General features: G+C 43.3%; 1 protein-coding gene across 1 annotated transcript in view; it reads right to left on the minus strand.

The window, feature by feature from the left end:
• Positions 1-20,533, minus strand: part of UGCG (UDP-glucose ceramide glucosyltransferase) — a 116,431-nt gene extending 95,898 nt beyond the window's left edge. Inside the window, exon 1 of the mRNA XM_086962063.1 lies at positions 20,179-20,533. Coding sequence (XP_086818189.1) covers positions 20,179-20,276 — 98 coding nt within the window. The 5' untranslated portion in view covers positions 20,277-20,533. The remainder of the gene's footprint in view (positions 1-20,178) is intronic.
• Between the last annotated feature and the right edge of the window lie 2,651 nt (positions 20,534-23,184).

Consider the following 23,184-nt stretch of genomic DNA (forward strand, 5'->3'; position numbering starts at 1 on the left):
ATCCCCCCAATTGTCTGTGTTAATCCTATCCCAGCGCCTTTTCTGCACCTTATTATTCCGTGTAATATTTCTGTGTTCTTTTCCAGTCTTTTGTAGCCTAAAAGGTACAAAATAGTGGTCTGACCAAGGCACTGGAACGGGGGAGGCAACTGTTAAATCGGGGACATTGGAGATTACTACGTCCAAGATGTGGTCTTTAATGTGTGTAGCTGTTTCTATCAGTTATCAGTCTATCAATTAAGCTGATACTGTGCCCGATACGCTCTATTGCATCAATAAACAGAATAGAGTGCAGATGAGTGGAATGAGGCACTGACCACATCCTCGGAGAGGGCCTTCACTCACCTTAACACATCTTTTGTAAGTGGCAAGCTGAATGAATGCTGCTTCACAGTGGTCCTACGCCCCCACACAAAAGGAGCCAATGGAAAGAACAGATGCCGCCACAAAGCATTGTTCCTCTCCCTTTCTCTGCATCAAAACAAATGTTTTAGAAAATGGTCTCTAGCAGGATATGCATGTGCGGAGTAGGTGTGTGGGGAGAAGGGGTCCTTGCAGGTTTTGTTTGGGTGTGGTAGGACTGCCAATTAAAAAAAGTTTATTTGTTTTATTTTTACATCGCAATACTTTGGATGATATTTATTTGAAAGTTTTATATAGCGCTATAGACCAGAAGGTATTGAAGTGCTTTACAACAGAAAATGTCATCAAAGTTAACAGGTCTATACAGAGCATCTGAGTTAGACCGAGCACCCCACAACAGCAAAAGTTCACAACAAAGATAACAAGCATTGTAGACATTTATGCTGCACAATGTGAAATCAACGGCCTCCAGATGCACGGCATCACCGGCTGGATATGCGGACAGCCTCCTGTCCATGCTCTGTAGCTGGCTCCAGATACAGTGACAGTATGTAAATGCTATACAGGGATATTACAGTCCAACTCTTACACATACCTTTCTGCCTCTTCAGGCAGTAGTACATCTGCCTTTGAATCTTATATGCCACTCTCCAGGTGGGAAATGCTTAAGTAGAAACAATCAGGAGAAAAAAGGAGATAGGCCCGAGGGGCAAGGCACAAGCAGGGCCATAATATAAATTGAAAAAAAGGGAATGAGCCTGTGCCTTGCGTTCTTTGTAAGCTAAATAATTTCGCTAAATAGTCAAGCACATTGATTTTAGTTTGAACTGGTATTTTAATTTAACCCTTTTATTCTCACTAAGTTTTTGTTCTTGGTTACTTTTTTTTCAGTGTGAAAAAGACAAGTCTTTGGTCATATCAAAACTCTATACAACCATGTTTACAAAAAATTGTTAATAAACATAAATAAAGCATGAACGTGTTTCAAATCCGCCCAGGATTTGAAACGCGTCGGCAGATAAAAATACAGAGTATTGCTGAATAATTAAAATCTGTGACTACAGAGAATATCTCAATTTTTCACAAAATAACGATTTTCCCTGTATCATGTTGGATACCGAATATAGACACTAAAAGAGTCTTTAGGGTCATAACTAAGAGTGTATTAACCATTGTGGTATATGTATTGGATGTTTTTCCTAGAATTTCACATTATATTTATGTAAAATGTGATGGTGATATATGTTGTATGGCACATTTATGCTTCATTTATTTATGGTTATTAACAATTTTTTGTAAACAAGGTTGTATAGAGTTTTGATGTGTTTGACTATTAACCGAAATTAAGTAGAAACATTAGCACATAATGAGAGTAACACTAATTTCTACATCTTTTAATGTGTTGAAGTAAGCAGTCAGTTTCAAGCAAAAGAATTTATGGCGCACAGCCCTGCTAACAGCAAAATACAATCTTGCATTTAGAACCTGTAGTCAGAGAGGACAGCTAATGGTAGGGTGTACGAGGTTATTAAACCAACAGGGCCTTGCAAATCGGTGCGAGCATTGTGTAACAAACATTTTCAGTCATACGAAATTAAAGGTTCCCAAACGGCAATCCGGACCGGTCTATTACAATTTGGCCACATGCTCTAAAAGTCTAGTAACTATCAACATATTCATGCTTGCAGACTAACACAAAGTACTGCAAATCATGTGCGACTGCTCACAATTAAATATAATGATAAGGCAAAATTTGAAGAACCGTAGAGACTTCACCCTAATGTTACAATTTAGCCACCTAGCACTCAGCGTTGGTTACTTTCAAATACTTAAGGAGCATGAATGAAATTGCAGTGTTTCTTTTAAAAAGTCACCTTCTAATGTCCTATTGTGAACACAGAGCATGATCAGTGCGGTGCAACTTCTGCAGGGACCAGATCTTAAATGGTAAGCAGAAGTGATTAATAGAAATTTCTGCCTGCAAAGCATATTGTCCACCGATATTTCTTGTTCAAGTGTTGATCCGCTTTGCACAAAACTGTGGTGATTAACAACCCTCATCTTGATTTTGCAAGTGGTCATACCCACATTATGGAATTTGCAGGGACAGGTGATTAAATAAATTACCCCACTGGTGTTGCAATTCGTATGATAATTTGATATCCAGAGTGTTCTGAGACCCAGATCAATCTGAGTTTGAGATTGTGTAAGGGGAGAGGAGCGTGATCCCCATGGGAATTGTCCCTTGACGCTGTGTAATGTCCATAGAGTGTCTCGATTGTTCCCCTGAGTCATTCGAGGTCATGTGTGGACCACTTTGTCATTAATGTTCCTGCTCCGTTTCAGGGCAAACATTGGTTTTTCAAGGTGTGTGTCAACTGTATTCAAGATGTGCCAGTTCTTATTGACAGCTCTTTATAAAGTATCTGTTAGATGGCTAAAGGTGCCCACATCAGTCTCCCAGGGGATCTTTTGGGGAGTACCTCTAGGAGTGAGTCTCTGTGATGCTGTGATGTTTTCTGGCTGAACTAGGGTGGAACATGTGACTATTCCAATCAAGTATTTCGATTGACTATTCTCCAATTGTATAAAACCAAATTATTTGCGTAAAACGGGTAAACCATGTCATATTATGGTTCCAATTTCAGGGATTCTTCTTCTTGGTTGGCCATTTATTGGCATATTATGATACCATTCAAGTGCCCACTTAAGCCCTCACATTTTCTAAGAAATATCTGCCACTGAAAGAGAATTTGTAGGATCAGCATAAACATAACGAGAACAACAATGGCCTCTTCTACAAATGCCATTTCTGCTAGCCCTTTTGTACATGAAACTCAGAGTTTCATTCACTATCTGCACGAGACACAGAAGGGTGGAAGCACCCAACTCTGGTGGTGGACACACAAGAGATTTGTGAGTACAGGAGAAATACAATCCCCTGTGAGTGTAAGTGCCATCTTGGATGCAGCAGTAGACAGTATCAGAAGTTTCAAAATGAATGAAGAAAAGCGAGATTGAATTAGTGGACACCGGGTGACCAAGATCTCCAGATTACAGACGTGGAACATTACTGGAGCTGGTATGCCATGGATAGCTGATGGTTTGTTTCAATGATTTCTTGGACTCAAAGACAAGGCCTTAGTGAGTTCATGGGAGAAATGTGCTGAAGAAATAAAAAAGAATTAGCTTGCCCTCAGGCAAGCATGGTATATTTTCAGTGCTAAAACCAGGGTTGCCATCAACGTGTGGAAATGGGATACAAAAACAATGGGCCAGAAAATGCAATTGTTCGAAAGGTAACATTCAGAATGGAAACCCTTTCCATGTAACACTTATTTTAGTTGCACCGAGTTTCCCACACAAATCTGCAACAGAAATATGCCCAAAGCCCTTTTTTTTTGTTTACAAACCTAACATGCGATCAACAGCTCACAAGGAACTGACTTTTGCAAATGCGCCATGGTCTGATCTCTATTAATAGTAATGGGGCGACCCAGTATCCCTCAGAACCGGGGAACTCTAGTGGTATGCAACAACAATTAGTTCTGTGGGGAAATGCAATTCTATCACAACAGACAATACTTAATACACAAATAATTTCACACCAACAAGCAAAATTAAGAATCTTAGGGTATATTAAATGGTCATATATCAGAGTGTTGGAAAGGATAATAAATCACAATAACTTATGTAATATCACAGGACTGTTAACTGCTTAACCGCGGCGGCAATTCCGCCGCGATGAGGCCGTTTAGCGGAGTGGGCGGGCCGCATCAGCCAACGGACATGCGCAGCACTACGAAGGTAGTGCTCGCGACGGCCGTTGGCCGACGAACGCAGCGAAGGGGTTAAGGGACATACACAATGAAAAAACAAGGACTGAAGACATATACAAAAAAATTAAAATACATTCAAATCATAGACTTAAAACAAAAACAAACTGCAATGATACATTAATTATTAGTTTTCGGGGTATCCCGTAGGAACAGATGCCTGTCCAAGTCAATGTACTATCAATAATTACACGTGGGACAAGCTTGGCGGGTTTGCGGGAATACCAAAGAATATCGCTGACGTTTCAACCATTTTATGTGTGCGAATCCTAATCATCACGTCGGGTCTTCATCAGAACTGGGCCAGAATAACAGCCTGTGTGATAAAGAATATGTGTCGTATCAAGTGATAAAAACAATAACGAAAGGAAATAGGAAATGAATCCTTGGTTGGCTCACCTGTAGTGACAACAAGTGGTAGCCTCAATATTTCTGATCAGATTCGCACCTTCAATGAGGTGTTGAATAATCCACTAAGGAAAAAAAGGAATGGGAGAAAATCTATCAGGCCCATGCGGATTAGCTGAAATAGAGTAAAAGCTTGGTCCAGCAAGCGATATTACCTGAAAGCACTGGAAAAAATTCTACCAAGGAGTATACAGCTAGCTCACAGAGTAGCTCCGAGGGGAATCTGTAATTTCGCAAGATCCAGTTAGGATTCTCTGTGGGAAAACCGATAGATAAACAAAACTCAATGCTTCAGTGGACATTCCTAGTGGAGCACAGGTATTAAAATGTGCAGTATTAAAAACGGGGTGCCGTGTATAATTAACTTGAGAAAGTGGATGGATACAAAGGGGTTACATAAAAAGCCCAGAACAATCAGGCGTATTAGCTATGGGCCGTGTTTAGAAATTCAGGTGAGACCATAGGAGAGAAACAGTCAGAGGTGCAGGTAATGGACATAATCATCACATATCCAGTGAGATAATAAAAGTAAAAAGGTTTGGCAAAAAACGGTTTAGCAAGAACCCCAATGTTCAAGCCTAAATTGCAGGCATAGTTAATCCAAAAGTGCGGGTAAAAAAAGCTATAGACCATCGTGATCATGCATGTGTACAGCAAAGAATAGCAACAAGCCCGGAGGCTCAAGCCAAAAGTGAGGGTGTCGTTGATATAAAGCTTACATCCAAAAGTGAGGGAAAATGGGCTAATAGAAACCGTGCTAAAAGAAGACATCTCAGTGAAACAGGGGTCTGATCTCCTTCAACACTGTAAGGACAGATTGTTACTACGGTGCGCATAGCTTCGTACCCGGCCCCTATACTTTTACAGAACATTGTTTAGCCTCAGATTGATGAGGGCACCACGGAGAAGCAGGGAGGGCTACTGCTACAATCAGCATTTTAAACCTCAAATAACCAAGAGGAAAGTGAGCTGTTGAAAACAAGGCCACAAAAGGGCATCTGTGAGTGCGGGTAGCAATCTTAACATTAACATCTGAACTACTGCAAGAGAGTGTTTGCTCGGGGCACACGGCGCAAATTAATTACAAGAGCTCTGAAATTTCCATGTATTAAAGAGGTGGGAACCTGAAAGTTAGGATATATTTTAAATGTTGAGAATTCCCTAAAAACTGGCCAAAGAATTTGAAAATGAGGCTAGTGATGAAACACTTCAATTACAATTTAAGTGAGGCCATAGATAAAACATTTCAATTACAATTTGTGATACACAGGGCAGCCAACAAAGCAGACGCAAATCTTGCTAGAGGAAATCTTGGTCAACAGTCAAAAGTTAGATAACCCTAGAGCTTAACTGCAACTACATGAGAATAGTTAAATCAAGTAAGGTTGTCTGGATGATCATCAAACAAAAGGTGCTATGCTGATGTCATCCTCCCTACGTTTAAAAGACAGATGATTAAAAGAAAAACCATTAATAACCCCCAAATGTTAATTTGTATGTATGCAGCTGGCTTCGGCCCTTTAAAAGGAGCCAGGAATTCCACTTTTTCATCGCACTGTCATTCTTGGAACCCTGGCACACACAGGAACCCTTCCAATATTCCACTCTCACTTCGGTTGAAGACCCATCTCAGGTTTTTCCGGTTGTCTTTTGGACTTGCCTTCCAACCTGCCAGCTTTCAGAAGGGATGCTCCTTTTTTTTTCCTCTCCGGCCTTATCACATATACTCTCATTTTAGTTGCACAGCCCATGTTTCCATCCTATTTTTACAGATTTGCTGCAACGCTCTTTTTAAGCAATAGACTCCTTTTCCAGATATGCCAGCTTAGAAATAGAACATATTTCTTCTGATCTGATCCATCTTTGTCATTGTGGTTGTATTAAAAAAAGTTCCTGTTTCCCCAACTCCACTTTCAAGGCGCAGGGGTTTTCACTTCTTCTGTTGGTATCTATTCCTCTTCGACATCTGTATTTTTAGAACATGCGGACTTAATTTTCAGTGTAGAGGAAGATTGTAAGACATCTCAGCACAGAAAAATGTTCGCTGCAAGACTGAGTTTCCGTTGCACTGGCTTGACTGAGCTCTCGATTACCAAAGGATAAAATGAAGTAAACTTGTTTATTCTTTGGGTGTCCGAAAGGAAACACATAAACCAGTGTCTAACTGGATGGGTCACTCCCAGTAATATTGGTCCCATAATCACCAACACTGAATCCACCACTTCCCTACTGCTATTGCCCAGACTTTATTCATCCATTTCAGGCAGATAAGTGCAGGACGGAAGTCTGCTAATTTAGTTTTGAGCACAAAACTAACAAACAAGAAGAAGTTGTGATAGCACGAAGAGATGCTCCAAACAACCCATCTTACCAGCTGTTATGTTTTGCCCCCTCTGCAGAAAAATATAACAAATGCAGATATGGGAAGAGAAGATAAAAGACAGCATGGATCAACTCTATAAAAAAAAAATTAAAAACCACCCCATTGCCCCTAAAGTGGAGCATGGAGAGGAAGGGCAGCTGTCCCATGCCAATAACCAGCACGGCGCCAAACAAAACCAGTAGAGCTGTTCTCTGGAACAGACGGACAATCTACTAGGAGCGTACCAAGAGACTCACTCCCACGATCTCAGTCGCCGGGGAGAGCATGAAATAAAATTACATCTGCTACAATCCAAGTGATGGGTCATAACTTCAGGTTTGTGTTTATCGGCTGTTGGGGGACCGTTCAAACATTGACACAAAACATTAACTTATTGCTAACATAGTCAGCAAACACGTCAGATGTAAAGTTGAGTAAAGGCAACCAGAGAGTGGCAGAGGGTAAAAAGAATCAGTAGAATTATCCAGGGCCGTCCTATCATTGCAAAAGCAGGATATTAATGAGAACAACCCTGAAACAACCCCAGCACTAAACATCCTGGACTTTCCTTTCTTCTGAGGGTGATCTAAGCGATCTCCCTGGGACAATGACTGTAATCCTCGCAGGACTGACGGGAGCAAAACTGAAGACCAGTCTTTTGTTTGCATTCAACCCTAACCAACGAACTGTGTTCCGTTCTGTAGTGATACCATTATTAAATCTAAGGCATAAGACAGAAGATTGGTTTGAAGTAGCCTGTGTTCCACACTTTCTCTCACACCAACGTGTTAAGAGAAGTCTATCCATATCATGGCTCAGTAGAAGAAGCATTACAGTAATTCAGATGCTGCTAGACAATACCTCCTGATATGTGGAAAATGTACATGATGCCAATACAAAGGTGATGCAGTCGCTCGCTCTCTGGCTCTGCTACAGTGTAGATGAATGGTCACTGTGCTGTGGGTGAGCTTCTTAAAGACAAATGTACATCGTTCATGATGATACAACGTGCCCAACCATACTACCAAAGAAAGGTCGGAGTGCAGTCTGGGCTAGCTTCCAATGATACACAGAATGGTTGCCTTGAGTGCGGTAGTGAAATTATGAAAAAGTGGAAAAACTTCCAGTGCCTAAATGCCATCCTGCATATGGCGGCTGGGGTACACACGAATGGAGTAGAAATGCTGCCTTGGTTATTTCCTGCTTTGTGTTTCAAAGTTGCAAGTCGTTGCACTGGGTCTCAGTTTTCTCATTTCCGTTCGATTCAAGTTTATAAATAGCTCCTTCCGGGAGCCGGGGGGCATATTTACAGTATAATTGGCGACATACGAGAGGATGTAGCCTCATGGCTATGGTGGACTTCGAGGCTGGGGAACCGAGTTCGAGTGTCTGCAACGACGCTCAACATCCTGTTATTTTGGGCAAATCACTTAAACTCCCTGTGCCTAACAAAAATGAATGTGTCATTGTGTAACGAAACTGGTGCTATGTAAAACGCTCTGATATCCGATACCTTCGGGTCTGGTTCGCGCTATATTAAACTCTTTAAAAAAAAATACCTAAAGCATTCAGGAAAAAAAATAACATGGTTCATCAAAGTATCAGGCCTTGTGACTAAAAAGCATCTTATTGCGCATTAGTTGGTCGGGTTGAATTGAAAAGTTGTTTAGTGCAGGAAAGGAGGGGTGCTCATAAAGGGACTACTTAGTGGTCACGGAAACGATGGATCCTGCTTATTGATGCAGCTAATCTGTACAGGAACTTAAGGATGCGCGCTGATAACGTGGAAAATGTTGCTGTGTGCGCAACAGTGCGATGTTCAAGGAGCAATGAACCCGAAGAGTAATATTGGACATAAAGATAAGAGCGCTTCCTCACAAGGTGCTGGAGTTTATTTATTGCTTATTAGGCGCACGCAGCAAAAATGCATTGCTTCTAGGAGCTAAGGCAATGAGTAGGGCAGTACAGCAAACAGGTGACGGGAGTAGACAGTTTCTGCAGGGAAAGGACAGGCCTGGCAAAGAATTAACAGCTCAAGACAGGGAAACGTAGTGCAGGTTACAGAGTTCCATTAGTTACATAGTTCAAGATGCATAATTACAAGGTTGCGAACTAAACGATACAGGCGAGGCTTAGTTAAACATGGAAAATACGCTCTAAATAATATAGGGGCGAGAAGCACTTAGAAAGGTGTGGGGGAGGGGTCAGGAAGGAAGGGGCAGCTTTTTCTGAGTTGGTTGTTCCAATGGAATAACAATATGTGGCTGCTCTGTGTTTACATGTGGTGTGGGGGCAGTGGGGCCGAGATGTGGGGGAGTGATCTGGGAGGCACTAAAGAGAGGCTCTTCTGCTGAGCGTAAATTGATTGTACGGGCATAAGCTACAATTTTTCCTTACAGGTAACTAGAGGTCATGCTTTCAAGGCATTCGCCCGTGAGCCAGATAATCGTGAATGTGATGTTTGTCTTTATAGAGAGCGAATGTAAACTTGAGGTGAGCTGCTAGTGGGTCGTTTTTTTACACGCAAAGAAAATCAGTCACGAGACACATATTGCACCTTCTGGAATCGTTCACCCGTTATGCAACGTGTTGCCAAAATAAAAGAGTTACCCCAGTGCCCCACTACCCTGGCAGGGAGGAAGGAAATGGATGCGAGGGTTCAATTAAAGAAATTTGATAAAGTTAAGAGGTTTTAAGTCCCTGCTTGCAAGTTGGTGAATAGGTCATTTGCAAAGCCATTACGACCAGCACCCACGCTTATCTTGCAGATATTCTCATCACATCTAGAGTTTCCTGACACCCGCAGTCTGGACGCCATCAGACGGCAGACTAAGAAGTGTAAAAAAAAAAAAAGCATTTGCAATGCAATAGGTCTCGCATTTGCGAGAGTTTAAGCTGTTGGATTTGTAAATGACAATGCCTTTTATTTAATATTTTGATAGACACATAAATAAAAGGCATTGTCATTTACAATGCCATTTGTCCGGCTGCTTTGAAAGTGAAAGCGCGTTGCAGAAAAGCATGTCTTGCCTGCAGTAGGTGAATCTCATGAAAAAAAAAAAATAGTGCTTACAGACGTACCTTGTAACAACCAAGGGCCAGTCCTCATGGGAGGTTACAAATGAAAACAAGGCCGGACTAAGGAGGGACTAACAACCCTATTAAGGAATCAGAAGCCATCATTTACAAAGGACAATGACACAAGCAAATGACAAATATGGATGGAGAGTGGGCGGGGCTTCAGGTCCATACTCTAACATAGCATGCCTCGCAGACCAGCGCTGCCCACGCTCAACCTAAAAAAAGTGACTACAAGCCTTTTCTATCCAAGCACCCATGCTCTGGAGCAATATCCCTGCATCCATCTGAAATATCCCACTGATGCTTCACTTTAAGAAAAAGTTGAAGACACCATTCTTTAACCCGTTTGTGGGCGTTTCCGTGCGCGGGTGGGGCCGCGTCGGCCGTTGGACGTGCGCAGCACTACGAAGGTAGTGCTTGTGACAGCCAACGGCCGACGGCAGCAAGCAAGGGGTTAAAGAACACTATATCACAATACAATAACCATCCACAACCCGGCTTCTTCTCATATTACGGACTATAAACTTGCCATTTACCATGTACAGAGCGCTGTGCTGCCTTTTGGCTGGGCTCCAGCCAAAGAAATACCATATAAATACACATACATACAATATGCGAGTGGCCGAAAGCATATGCGTTTCCTACTGCTGAGCACCGGCAGTTTTTTTAAGGGGGCCTTGAAACCGGTCCATATTGGGTGCTGTTTTGTACCCTGGCACAGGTGGTACATTTTTTTCCCGGATTGCAATGACAGCAGGCACACCCATGTGCGCATGGTCACACTGCTCACTTCTGGAGAAGTTACGTCATGATGTCATGCCGGGTGAGCGTTATAAGGGAAGGGAAATCTTTTAAAGAGAGTAATTTTCTCTGGATTTCCCTTCTCTTTTTAACCCCTTCGCTGCTCATGACGAGCTCAGCTCGTCATGAGGCACGAGCTGTGCTTATGACGAGCTGAGCTTGTCATGAACAATGGAGTTCACCAAGGATCAGCACAGGAGGGGAAAACCCCTAACAGCCAAGGTGTTAAAACACAGGAGCCGCAACATTGTCATGGTGTCACCAGGACTTTAAGTGGAAGCTTTTTTAATATTATATACAAGCCAGAGTTGTTGCTTACTTATCTTATGCAGCTAACAACCATTGACAAAGCAAATAGCCATGACTAGTTGAAGGTATGATGTTACTTGTATCATTTATCTGGATGCAAAGACAAACAGCAAAATACAAGTCGAGGGACACATTCTGCTAAGCACAGATGTTTAACTTACGTGATTTTAACCTACGCCCTTAATTACATTGTCCACGCCCCTTTGAGAGACCCCCAGTTTTGGATGTATGTCGTTACTACGCATGCTTTTACAACACATGCCTTACCACGCAGCTTTTACACGCAAGTTGTTACAACGACTTGCGTTGGGGGGCGCTGGATAGTGAATAGTTTAATTTACTATTCCAACTCCAGTCCCCGTGGATAGTAGGGAAGGTTTTGGATAGTAAATTAAACTATTCCCTATCCTACAGCGCCCCCCAGCGCAAGTCGTTGTAGCGACTTGCGTTGTAAAAGTTGCGTGGTAAAGGTACTGCGTGGTAAAAGTTGCGTTGTAAACGCTGTTCCCCCCAGTTTTTTATTCTCACTTAAAGCCCTGATCACGGCACTGTGAGTCCATGTCCCATTATAGGTCTACCATAAACAAGTAGTTGCACCCTAATTTGGTGCTTAGTCTGGCATACAAAAAGTTTCAATTTAGTAAACAGGCTTTCCCCACTGCATGCCCTTCATTGGTCGTGCACTGCAAAGGAAAACAATTATAATTCCTAAATAAACTGCCATGCACAACAAAAAGCAAGCAAAGACCAGGATTAAAAAACGTGCAAACCAGTGTTGGCAATATAACACAGACAACTGCTGCCAGAAACCGTGTGCACCATTAAGTTAATGTACTCGGTGGGCGAAAACAAAGACCGTTATCATTGTCTGCACACGCAGAAAACTAAATCTGGACAGAGGAGTGCGGATTCAGGACCAGCTGTCTGGATTCTCTATAAGTGGAAGACATACCCGAAGTCAGCAATACTTCGCTGCAAAAACAAATATATCCGAGCCACACACCTGTCGGTGAAGCTCCAGAAAAACTGTGAGCACAAAAAAAGAGAAGTGGCAGCTCTGGGCAACACACAAGCAGAAACAAAGCAGTATACAGAAAGATAGAAAAACGCATGTCGATAGTCACTTACTTTGACGTTTTTTTTTTTAATGTAGCGCGAACTCGACCTGAAGATTTGGAAGTGCTCTACAAGAGCACTAGTTACATTATACAATAAAAAAAATGTAAGATACTGGGTGTAGGGGGGGGGGGGGGGGGGGAGTAATTTGCTCAGAATCACAGAAAGTGGATCCGACACCGAGACTGGAAGCTGGTTCCACGGATCGAAACTGGGCAGCTCTGACCGCAACCTTAGGTGCAGTGCAACAAGTTTCCATTCAATCTTTTACCTTTACTTAGACGCAGGAAAAAAATCCGCCTGTCAAACTTCCAAGCAGTGAATGATCCAGTTCCACTGGGAGTTTCATGCTCTGTAATCCCAGCTGGGCGCGGCCCGCGAACAAAGCTTGTGAGCGAAACTAGGCTGGACTGGAATTTCTTGAAAGGCTTTGGAAACGAATACAGCACCATTCATTTGTGATCCTTAAACTAGCCATCAAAGCCATTAAGGATGCTGTGGCTGACACTAAAAATAAGGCGCTTGAAGGAGGAGGAACATTACAAGTTGTTTGGGCATTTTGTTTAACAATTTGCCCACCACAGGCATTCGTTATCAGTGTTCACTTCAAAATCAAGCTTAAGGCGGAACGCTTAGGTATTTTATGGAGGGGCAAGCAGTGATATAGCCATGTCTCATGGTGATAAACTCATCTTTCCAGCTCCCTCTTTACCATAACTGCTGAATGACCTGGTGAGGGGCAGCAAGCATTCTGTCAACTACTATCCCTGAAGACCAAGAAGTAAAATGTAGAAATATTTTTCTATTGGTTCTCAGCTCCTGGAAATCAGTAAACCCTCTTTGAATCCTAAAATTATACCTTTTTGCTTAAAAAAAAAAAAAAAGGTTTGTTACCTGAGGATTTACAACCAATATGCAAGAGTCTGGGGGCCGTATTAAAATGTATTTGCAACTCAAAACAACAAACTGGTTCAGAGATATTGTGGAGAAATTCAAGAAAAAGGAGAATCGGACTGGGTGCCCTATTGGTCTAGTGGCCTCGGAAGTTCTTCTACACTTTCCCAGACTTCCCATTTATTCCAAGATTGTTGCAAAAGACCAAGGATCTATCACAGGTGGCGACTGTGGTAGTGCAATTTACTGGTCGAGAAAGTCCTGGTTTCCCCTGCTAAGGGCCAGTGCCATGTAATCTCTGAGGTTTCTTCCTCAACAACTCTTTCCATTGAAGGGGTTTGTTTGTTAGTTTCTGAACCATCTACATCTATTGGTTTGGAAGCTTAGCGGTGGGGGCTGAAAGGAAGGGAACCCAAGCACATTTAGAGCAAGCATACCAGAATTCACAAAAGCCATCAACTCCGAAGGCTTTCTAAAACACTGGAAGACTTTTCAGTTACAGTGTGGCACGCAGCCAATTTCAGTCACAGAATGTCAGCTTTCCAAGGATTTTGAAATTTTTCTGGGAAGGTTTTGATAAGAACACTTCCGTTTCCACACTGAGAACTCAATGGGCGTCAATTAAAAGGAATTTAAAGATCCAAGAAAAAATAAATCTGAGAGCGCAAAATAATTCAGTCTCTAGGTTACTCAGAAGTTTTTCTCTGGCTCGCCTCAATTCCACATTATTGACCCTTCCTTGGAATTTGCCTTTGGTGTCGCAAGCTCTTCAGTGTCAGCCTTTTGAGCCTCTGGATTTTTTTTATATCAGATTCTTGATTATGAATGTTTTGTTTTTAGCAGCCAAAACTCCAGCCAAAAGAATAGTCCTCCTTTCTTAGCTCTACTGGAAGAGAACATTTAAATTTAAGACTAGACCCTGCCATTCTTCCTACGTTTCCCACAGCTGCAAATAAAGCCCTAGAAATAACTGTGCCCGCATTTTTCATTCTACTTGAAAGCTGACATCTTTTGAATGTAAAGAGAGTGTTCAGAACTTATATCAGAAGCCCATCAGCATCCAGGAAGTCAGATGCCATTTATGTCACCTCTGGAGCTCTTTGGGCAAGGTAGAAAGGCATCTTATAGGACTATCAGCAGGTAGATCAGATCAAATAGTGCCTTTAATTGTTCTAATGTGGAACAGCCTCTCTCAGAGGGCATTCAAAAGAGGTCAACAATAAGTTTGGCAGCACCTTGGGTGCAGGTAAATAGTGTGCCCTCATCAGAGAATGTGTAGGGCTGCAAAATATGCTGCTCATAGTACTTTTTTCATTACAAAAAGAAGGGTAAACCCATAAGGAAGTCACTGGGACCTGGGTATGCAGCAGTACAAAAAGAGGGGTCCCAGAACAAAGGGAAAGCACAATAGGAATGACTAATTATCAAAAATAACGGATGGAAGTATTCAACTTAGGAGTACATTGTTATTTAATCACAAAGTACTAAAACACATGTTCAAGTACAATGCATTAGTTCATAAGTTCACAAATAGTAGTGCCCAACAGGGAAGGGGAGGGGAGGGGGGGGGGGGGGGGGAGTGAAAGTTGTAGGAGGTAGAGCAAGGTAAGGAACGTGAAACAAGTCAAGCGTACTTATTCAAAAACAATAAAACTCTTCAGAAATGGCTTCAAGCGAGAGCCAGACATCGGTACATCAAATGATCATGTAGTTCCGACAACCAAACTTCTAAAATCAGCAGTAAAAATCGTGCTAAGGATAGAATTTGGCAAGAGAGACGGCTGTCTACGTTTCGACCCAGATGTGCGTAGGGTAAGCTGGCCCTTACAGGTGGGTCTTCATCAAGACGGGGAAGGGTGGTGGGCAAGCTTCCATGCCGGCGTGGTCACACACAGAGATCAGGGCAGTGCATGCAGCCAGGTAGTCATAAGGGAACCATGTTGATAACCTCGAGTGAAAAACAAGATCTCATAAAGTTGAATAGTTCATGGGCAATGTTCTCGATTTATGAATGTAGAGCCGCCAGGGAGCGGTCGGCAATACAGTGGTATTCTGAAACAGTGAATCGATCCGTCAAGACTGAGGCCGCCAGCATTCAAGCCCTATTGCCGACCCCTCCCTGGCGGCTCTACATTCATAAATCAGGAACATTGCCCATGAACTATTCTACTTTATGAGATCTTGACCATATATTGCTAGGGTATTCCTCAGAAGTAATGACTGGGACGAGGACACAGTATGTGAAGGTGACTGCTAGGATTACTTACCAGTAATCTTCACTACTCCTGGTCCTGGCATCCTCGTACAAGTCTTTATGACAGACCATGTCTCTCATTCCCCAGTCTTTGCTATGCTTGACTTGGCAGGTGGATGCTGGTTAAACCAAGCATTATCTGGTACCCAGGAGGAATGGGCACGACTGGTTTACTCAGCATTTCTTGGTCTTTTTTTCCTGTCTGGAGATCGGTGACAACCACAAACGTTAGGGGAGAGGGTGCTAGGACTAGGAGTAAATAAAACTACCAGTAAGTAATCATAGCCAATCCTTCAAGCTCAAAGCTTGCTTGATATGGACTGAATAGAAGACGAACCACAAAAGGCTCAAGTTTAAGTCGTCAATGTTGGAGGAAACAGTCTTAAATAAGCGTTTGGAGTGCTAATGATAAACAGTACTCGTTAGAGGCTTTTTGTTCGGTCAGCTTTCTGATTCCCAAACATTCGTCAAGCTACAGCTAAGGCCGTGACCCACGCTTACTTCTTCGACCTACGAAGTGTTTTGGATTAGATCACTCTTTACTTTACAATCTGAAGCAAATGACCCTGATGCATCTAGATTCGTGTTCATATGCAACTGAGATATTATAGATTATGCAAAACATATGGATTTTAATCTTACTAGTGTGAAGATAAGAGAGCATGTATCGCCTTTACTAACTGTATATAGACCGTACAGTTGTCAGTTGCTTGGGTTAGATGTTTTGTAAGAAATGTTCATAGGATCGTTCTCAGGCCAGCAAATCCATTTTGCCTCAACCACTTGTGTTGACCCTCACTTTCCTCGAGCACACAAAGGTGACTTTTGTGCAGCCTTTTAGACTGGAATTTTCTTCCACCTGCCTTAGAAGATGTTAGTGGGCACTATCCTTTGAGAAAGGGGTGACATTTAGGCTCTTTTTAAGGTAAATTGCTAAATCCTAGCCGAGATGCTGTTTGGTGAGAAAAATATAATCTTAAAAACACAACTTTTCCCTTTAATCTAAAGCAACACTGACATTAGGCATACAACAGACACTTATCTCTGTTGTGGAAAGATAACATTTAAATTCTTATATACAAGACAATGAGAATGAATGACACCAAAAACATTAGGAAAGATAATGGAAATTGAAGATGTGTGAATCACGAGCACAAAGCCATTCAGTCTTTTACTAATATAAAATGCATTTACTGGACGGTTTGTATAGCACAAACGCCTCGTCTAAATAATGAATCGTACAGGCCATTTTGGAACCAACCTTGCCCACCTTTAAAAGTGATACACTTTCATGTGAATGGCTAAACATCTCCTTAAGAGGCGTGTTTAGTAAAGCAATGCAGAGAAAATAAAGAAAGAAAAGTGTGTGGGAGTGGGTGAATAAATGCACACAAACACATTACCCCTGCTCCGCGATCCAACCGTACTTCAAGCAAATGACCAGTGATGAGAGTGTAGCCGTGGAAGTCCAATCACCATCTTAAATGAGTGTGCAATCCAGGGTATAAAACCTCTCTTTGGCCTTTTTCTATATTTGCTACATAATTTAAAAGAGTTTTTGAGTATGTTTCCTTGACTTAGTCCTAGCACAACAGTAGCAGTAATGAGTGGTGCTAGGACTGGCGCATCACGACAAAGGCAAAAGGTACCACCTGCAGGTGGAACGAGGAAAGCCTCACACACATTTTGACTATTGGCCAGATGATCCTATGAATAGCAACTCCAGGTCTACAAAAAGGTTTCAAGCTGAGTAGCTGACATTATTTTGTCATTTTTTCATACAGTAATATGTTCTGGGAAAATATTTCATCTTATTAGTCACCATTTAAAACCCAAATACAGCAATAAGCAACTAAAAGATGACAGTTAACTTTTGTGAAGAGTCTTCCACTATGCAGGAACACGTGCCCCCCCCCCCCCCCCGCATGTTTTAATACCTTTTGATCTGTTTGAGTAGAAACATGTTTGGGGGTAAAATCTGTAGAATATGCAGCAGATGATGGATTGGGTGGCAAATTCAAGGTTATGGGTAAAGTGCTGCATCAGACGAATCGTATCAAACTAGTGGCCCTGGCAATTTTCAAAGCATGCTTGCTGATCCTCTGTGAAGCGCATCAAGACAAGGCCCGATTGTACTGCTCTGGCCTCTCACTTCATCCACTCAGAGCGGTTTCAGAAAACCTTATGTCTCATTCCTCTTGGATGAAGTCCAAAAGCCTCAAATAAACAAGGCCTGTTTCTCCCATTCGAGCAAATCGGCTCCTTTCTATTCAGCTTTTGTTGAAGACAGCTCGTGTGCTTATTGTCGCTGCGGCTCGAAACCATGCGGTTGCTGTTGCTAAGATTCCAAAATCTTTCAGCGCGCATCTCCAGAAAGCACACTATTCCTATGCGGATTCGACAGTGTCGATGCTAATTTCATGCCTGATTTGACAAGATGCCTACTGCAGCGAAAAACAGTGATGATGCACATGAAATTCTACAATACAAATCAAAGACGACATTTATGCTTTTACTTTTCCCTCTCAACGAGGCCCACTGCATGCTCCTTAAGATAAACACTGCATTCAACGTCAATTTGAGTACTACACCATAGTGTCTGCTAAGGACACTGCAGTGCTGGTCATCTGGGTGACCATGCAGACTCTTGGACAGTTATTGTCAGGTATCCAAATTAGACTCTTAAATCCACATAGGCTGTAAATTAGAACTAGGAAGTGTTTTTGATTCCCTCCTACTCTTTCTGGTGGCATTAATGGTTCGAACAAAACAATTAATCCAAGGTCGTGATATACCGGTTAACAATAAATACTTTTTCAAACATCTTCTGAAATTTCACCATAAAGAACAGTCTGCCTTCAAAATAGTAATAGTATAGCATCGCGCAAAATAAAGACCCTAAACCCACAAAAGGGCAAACACTGTACACTGTGGCAACCTTCATCATTCGAAAAATGACCTTGCAAACAGCAGATGGAGGGGCTGACTGGAGAGTGAAAATTTTGTATTCCATGGAACTGACAATGGGTGCATGAAACAAGACTCCTGCGCGATGAAAGCAGTAATTTCATTCAATAAAGCCTGGGTCAGATCCACATCAAAGACAGTGCTGTACCGGTAAGGATGCAAATACACACACGATCTCCAAGTGAACATCAAGGCTGTAAAATGTCAGTTTTTGTGTGTTTGGTGCTGATGCTGCCATCAAATTATTTGTTTAACTTTCGCAAATCCTCACATATGTAACCGTGTGTGTGCACATCTATGAACGACTCAAGGTGCTTCATTGTTGACGAATTATAAAACTTTGTAACCCACTTCAAAAAAAAGGCGTGAAAGAAACCAGGCCTGAGAGAAACTGACTAGATTGAATATGGAAGATGATCCTCCGTAGATGAGATGTCTGCTTTTTAAACGACGGGGCAGTAATTAACCTGGAAAGCATGCGTTCAGCGGAGTAGACAAGTCAATGGAGAGGCAGCTGCTTGACAAGAAGCACAGTCATGCTCTTGGAGTGGGTTGGGGGAGGGGAGACAGCCTCTCCCGGTCGCACACAGGCTCTCACCATAAGGCCATTAATCTACCCCTGTGTATTGATGCATCAGCTGCAATGAACTGTGTAAAACTTCCAGATCTTGGCAGGGTTGGCTGAGATCTTCAGCGTTTCGTTGCTGATGGGGGTGCTCGGTCTTTTAGATGGACGACAGCAGAATAGGTATCTATCTCTGATCACACACACCAAGCCGTAAAATAGTCAAACATATATGCGAAATATTAACTGCAGCAGTATTCTTGAAATAAGTGACTGAATCATCGAAAGCGGGACTTGAATGTACCTAGCCAGACAGCGCTTCAAGATCATAATAATGGTAATATAGCGCTATAGTATTCTCAAGTAAAATAACACCACAGAGAAGCAGATGCAGGTTGTGCAAAGCAAGCATACTACATCTGGGAAAACAAGCACAGCCTAGAGCTGTGATCTGCTGGACTCACATGACAAATATCTGCAGACAGACACAAACGCACCACATCAGAGGAAAGTAAACCCAAAGGCAGCATCAGCATCGAGACAGTGAGCTTGAGGGAGAGATTTGATACAGCTTTAACGGTTAGAACCATCTATGGTTCGCTTGTCCCGAAGATAAGAGACATTCCTAGACATGTGTCACAAATCAACTGCATTCTTGGTCGGGGGCATGCAGGGGCCATGAGCACTGACTCGCTGGGCTACCAGCAGCAACAGAATGAAGACAAATAAAGCACCACGTGCAAAGATCACGGTATTTCCCACGTCCTGTGAGTGCACTTAATCCAGTATGGCTTTCTATGCAATCTCCTACATTTCCTATTCCAATTAAAACTGTTTGAATCCAAGTATCAGACACACATAAACAGCAGAACCGGATGGACTTACGCCATTGGCGGGACTGGCTGGAATGTGTTAGCGCCAGGCACACCTTTACAGCTAAGGGGAGGGGCGATCAGCTGACTAGTGCCATTTCCCGGGGGTGTGGCTGGCTGTCGTTGCACAGACGGACACTGGTGGGTTTGGTGCTGCAGCGTTAGTGCCCCCAAGTCGTTGATCCAGGAGTGCCGCTCTCGTGAGGATCTGACGTAGATCCGGGCAGCCCCAAACTCCAGCAGCACACACACCTTTACCCTGCCGCCTCCATGTGAAACGGTCTCAGAGACATGACGGCCCCAAGGGTCGTTTCTACCTCCTCACCCGCCCCCATTCAAGCGTCACTTACGTGTAGATGATGGACAAGAAGTGCATGAACCACAACACGAAGAAGAGAACCAGTCCGAAGAGGGCGAGCCCCTGCAGTGCCAGCTCCAGCACCGGCATGGCGTATAGGGTGCTGTGGGAAGGTTCTGGTGACGGAGGGATACCGGTCTATGCTGCTTCGCGGCTTGTGTCAAGAGTGAGCCGATGGATGTGCCTCCTGTCCCTCCGAGGGCCGGACCCGCTGCAGCACCTGCTCCAGCCGCTGACACAGATCCCTCCCGGCTCGCGCACCAACTGACACGGTACCCCCCAGGATCACGTCGGTTCCTCTGCCCAATCCGGCCGCCGGCGCGCGCAAGCCACGCCCCCTTTTGCGTTTACCAATTGCCGTGCTGGGCACTGAGCCCGGCTCCACCCTCCCCTCCTCTTCCCTGTTCAGCTTCAGCTACGCAATGCTACGTCACGCCGCGACTCAAAACTCTTATCCGAGCGGCCTGCGCCTACTGTATGCGGCCTCGTGCACGCCCCCCAAACAGACGGCGAGCGCGTGCCTGCCTTATTTCCCCCTCCACCCCCTCCCCATAGTGAGGTCACCACCGTTGGGCGGTCCAGCCTCTCTCCCCATGTGGTTGCTTCGCAGTACTAATTGAGCTGGACGGCAGCGCGGGCAGGATTGACTCATTCTGAGGTGACGTCACCTCAGAATGCCGACCGGGAAGGGAAGGGGCGGCAGAGGGCGACAGACTACAGTTACTCGGCGGACTCCGGGGGTGCGTCACACACCCCTACCCAATGAAAGAGGCGCCGCTCCAAGGCCGCCGGTGACAGGCGCCGCCAGTGAAATCACAATAGCGACCCAATGATGAGTGGCCCTCCAGCCAGGTGCAGGGCAAGAGGAGAGGAGGCATGTCCCTTCAAAAGTACACCTTTCCTGCTCAAGGTCTATGAGAGCGAGCTCGTCCTTCGGGACGATGTGTCTCTCAAGTGATCCACGGCAATAAGAGCCAATATGCCCTTTTGTCAGAAAATGTCCGCTTTTCTTTAGTACTTCTAATGGAAACATGATTTAGGCACCTTGGCCACTTGTGTTTCTGGTGTCTGATTGAATCTTGATGTCTGGATTCCACATTACCTTTGTTGGGGTGAGGCTTTGGTCAGATAACGTTTACCATGAGGAGAGATTCAGATGTCAGTAAGATTTCCGTCTTAGTGAACCCAATTCTAAGAAGTTTGTGCACCCCATACATCACTTTAGTGCGTGGCAACACTTGAAGCAGGATTTTCACTAAAGGAAGCCAGAGTTAATATTTCTGCGGGAGCCTAAACACCAGCTGGGTACTTGAAGCAGGATTTTCACTAAAGGAAGCCAGAGTTAATATTTCTGCGGGAGCCTAAACACCAGCTGGGTGCCCGCATATATATATATATATATATATATATATATATATATATATAAAAGCATTTGCACTGTAATCGGCCTCGCATTTGCTTGAATTAGAGTTAGTTGCGTTTTAAATGACAATGGGCTATATGTACCAACACATTTTCCCATAGACTTAGAATGGGTAAAACCCTTTGATACATCTGCCCCAATGTCTTTTACCCATGTTTTATGGAGTGTATGTATAGGGTGTTTAGTGACATTTTGTGGGTTGAATTATGTGGAATGGTATTTTGTGTTTTGGAGTGGTATGTAGAGACACAGTGATGGACCACAGACCCCGCAGACACAGGGAGATACAGGTACATGGGAGAGACAGTCACATGTAAATGACAGACACTGGGAGACACTACAAGACAGAGAGACGGGCCACAGAACCAAGAGCCAGACCTTGGGAGATGCAGACACATAGGCGATGCAATTTCAATTCAATTATAAATCTTTATTCGGCACTTAAAAAGACACCATAAAAGCACATACACAATATACACACATATATTTAAATACAAAATTTTAAAAAGGTTAAAATTTAGCTAAAAAACACATTTCATAAGAATAGGGAAAAGAGGAATTTACTTTACGTAATTAGGGAGCATTAAAATCATTTAATTCTCTAGTATTCCTTAGCCTCAGTGTAACCCGGATAAAGCTTGTAATGCAAAGCAACGTGTGGGCATCTGCGGCTTCCTGAAGAAATCTCAAGGCCTTTTTGCTTGTCTGAGTTTCGTTTCTTTCAGGATCCCTACTAAAAACTTACGTCTAGGGACAGAGTAAAAGGGGCATAACAAAACAAAGTGAAGGGTATCCTGCGGAGACCTAGTGTCGCAGCCGCAGGTACCCTTCGCCTCCACTGTAAGAGTGAATCCCGCAGGGACCGCAAGTAAATGGTGAAGCATATTTAGTCTGAATCGGGTCATATGGTACCGGTCCTGGGCATTATGCATGACCCTCAAATAAGGTTCCATTCCTTGCTTCACTGTTAGTTGGCAATAGGATAAAACAGTGGGCTTGTGTCTTTCCATCTCAGCCCTAGTCGTAAGGGACCAGTCTGAAAAGGTGATGCACATTGGAGAGACAGGCACATGGTAATCACAAACACTGGGAGCCATATGCTAAGACATAGTGACAGTGATGGACTACAGAACCCGCAAACACTGGGAAAGACAGACCTTGGGAGTTGCAGACAGATGGGAGATGCAGACCCAGTGAATCAGAGACACTGGAAGACACAGAGAGACACAGCGATTGACTACAGAATCTGCAGACACTGGGAGTGACAGACTGTGGGAGATGGTGATCCAGCGGAAGGCCAGGGATTAACACTTCGCAATCAACAAGATATCCAAATGGGCCCATATACACATTCAAGTTTTCCTGGCTGTTCCGCTGGAGGTCAAGTTTTATATTCACTTTGATCTTGATTAATCAATGTCTAACTAATCTTCACTTTGATCTTGATTAATCAATGTCTAACTAATCTTCACAGATCAACACTCTTCCTTTGGCCAATGGACCATTATTTGAATAGTTGATGGTGATATTAAAACTCACACACTAACTTACAAATCTTAATGAAATAACCACAGA

This window comes from Lissotriton vulgaris, chromosome 3_1, assembly GCF_964263255.1.
Source record: "Lissotriton vulgaris chromosome 3_1, aLisVul1.2, whole genome shotgun sequence".
Taxonomy (NCBI): domain Eukaryota; kingdom Metazoa; phylum Chordata; class Amphibia; order Caudata; family Salamandridae; genus Lissotriton; species Lissotriton vulgaris.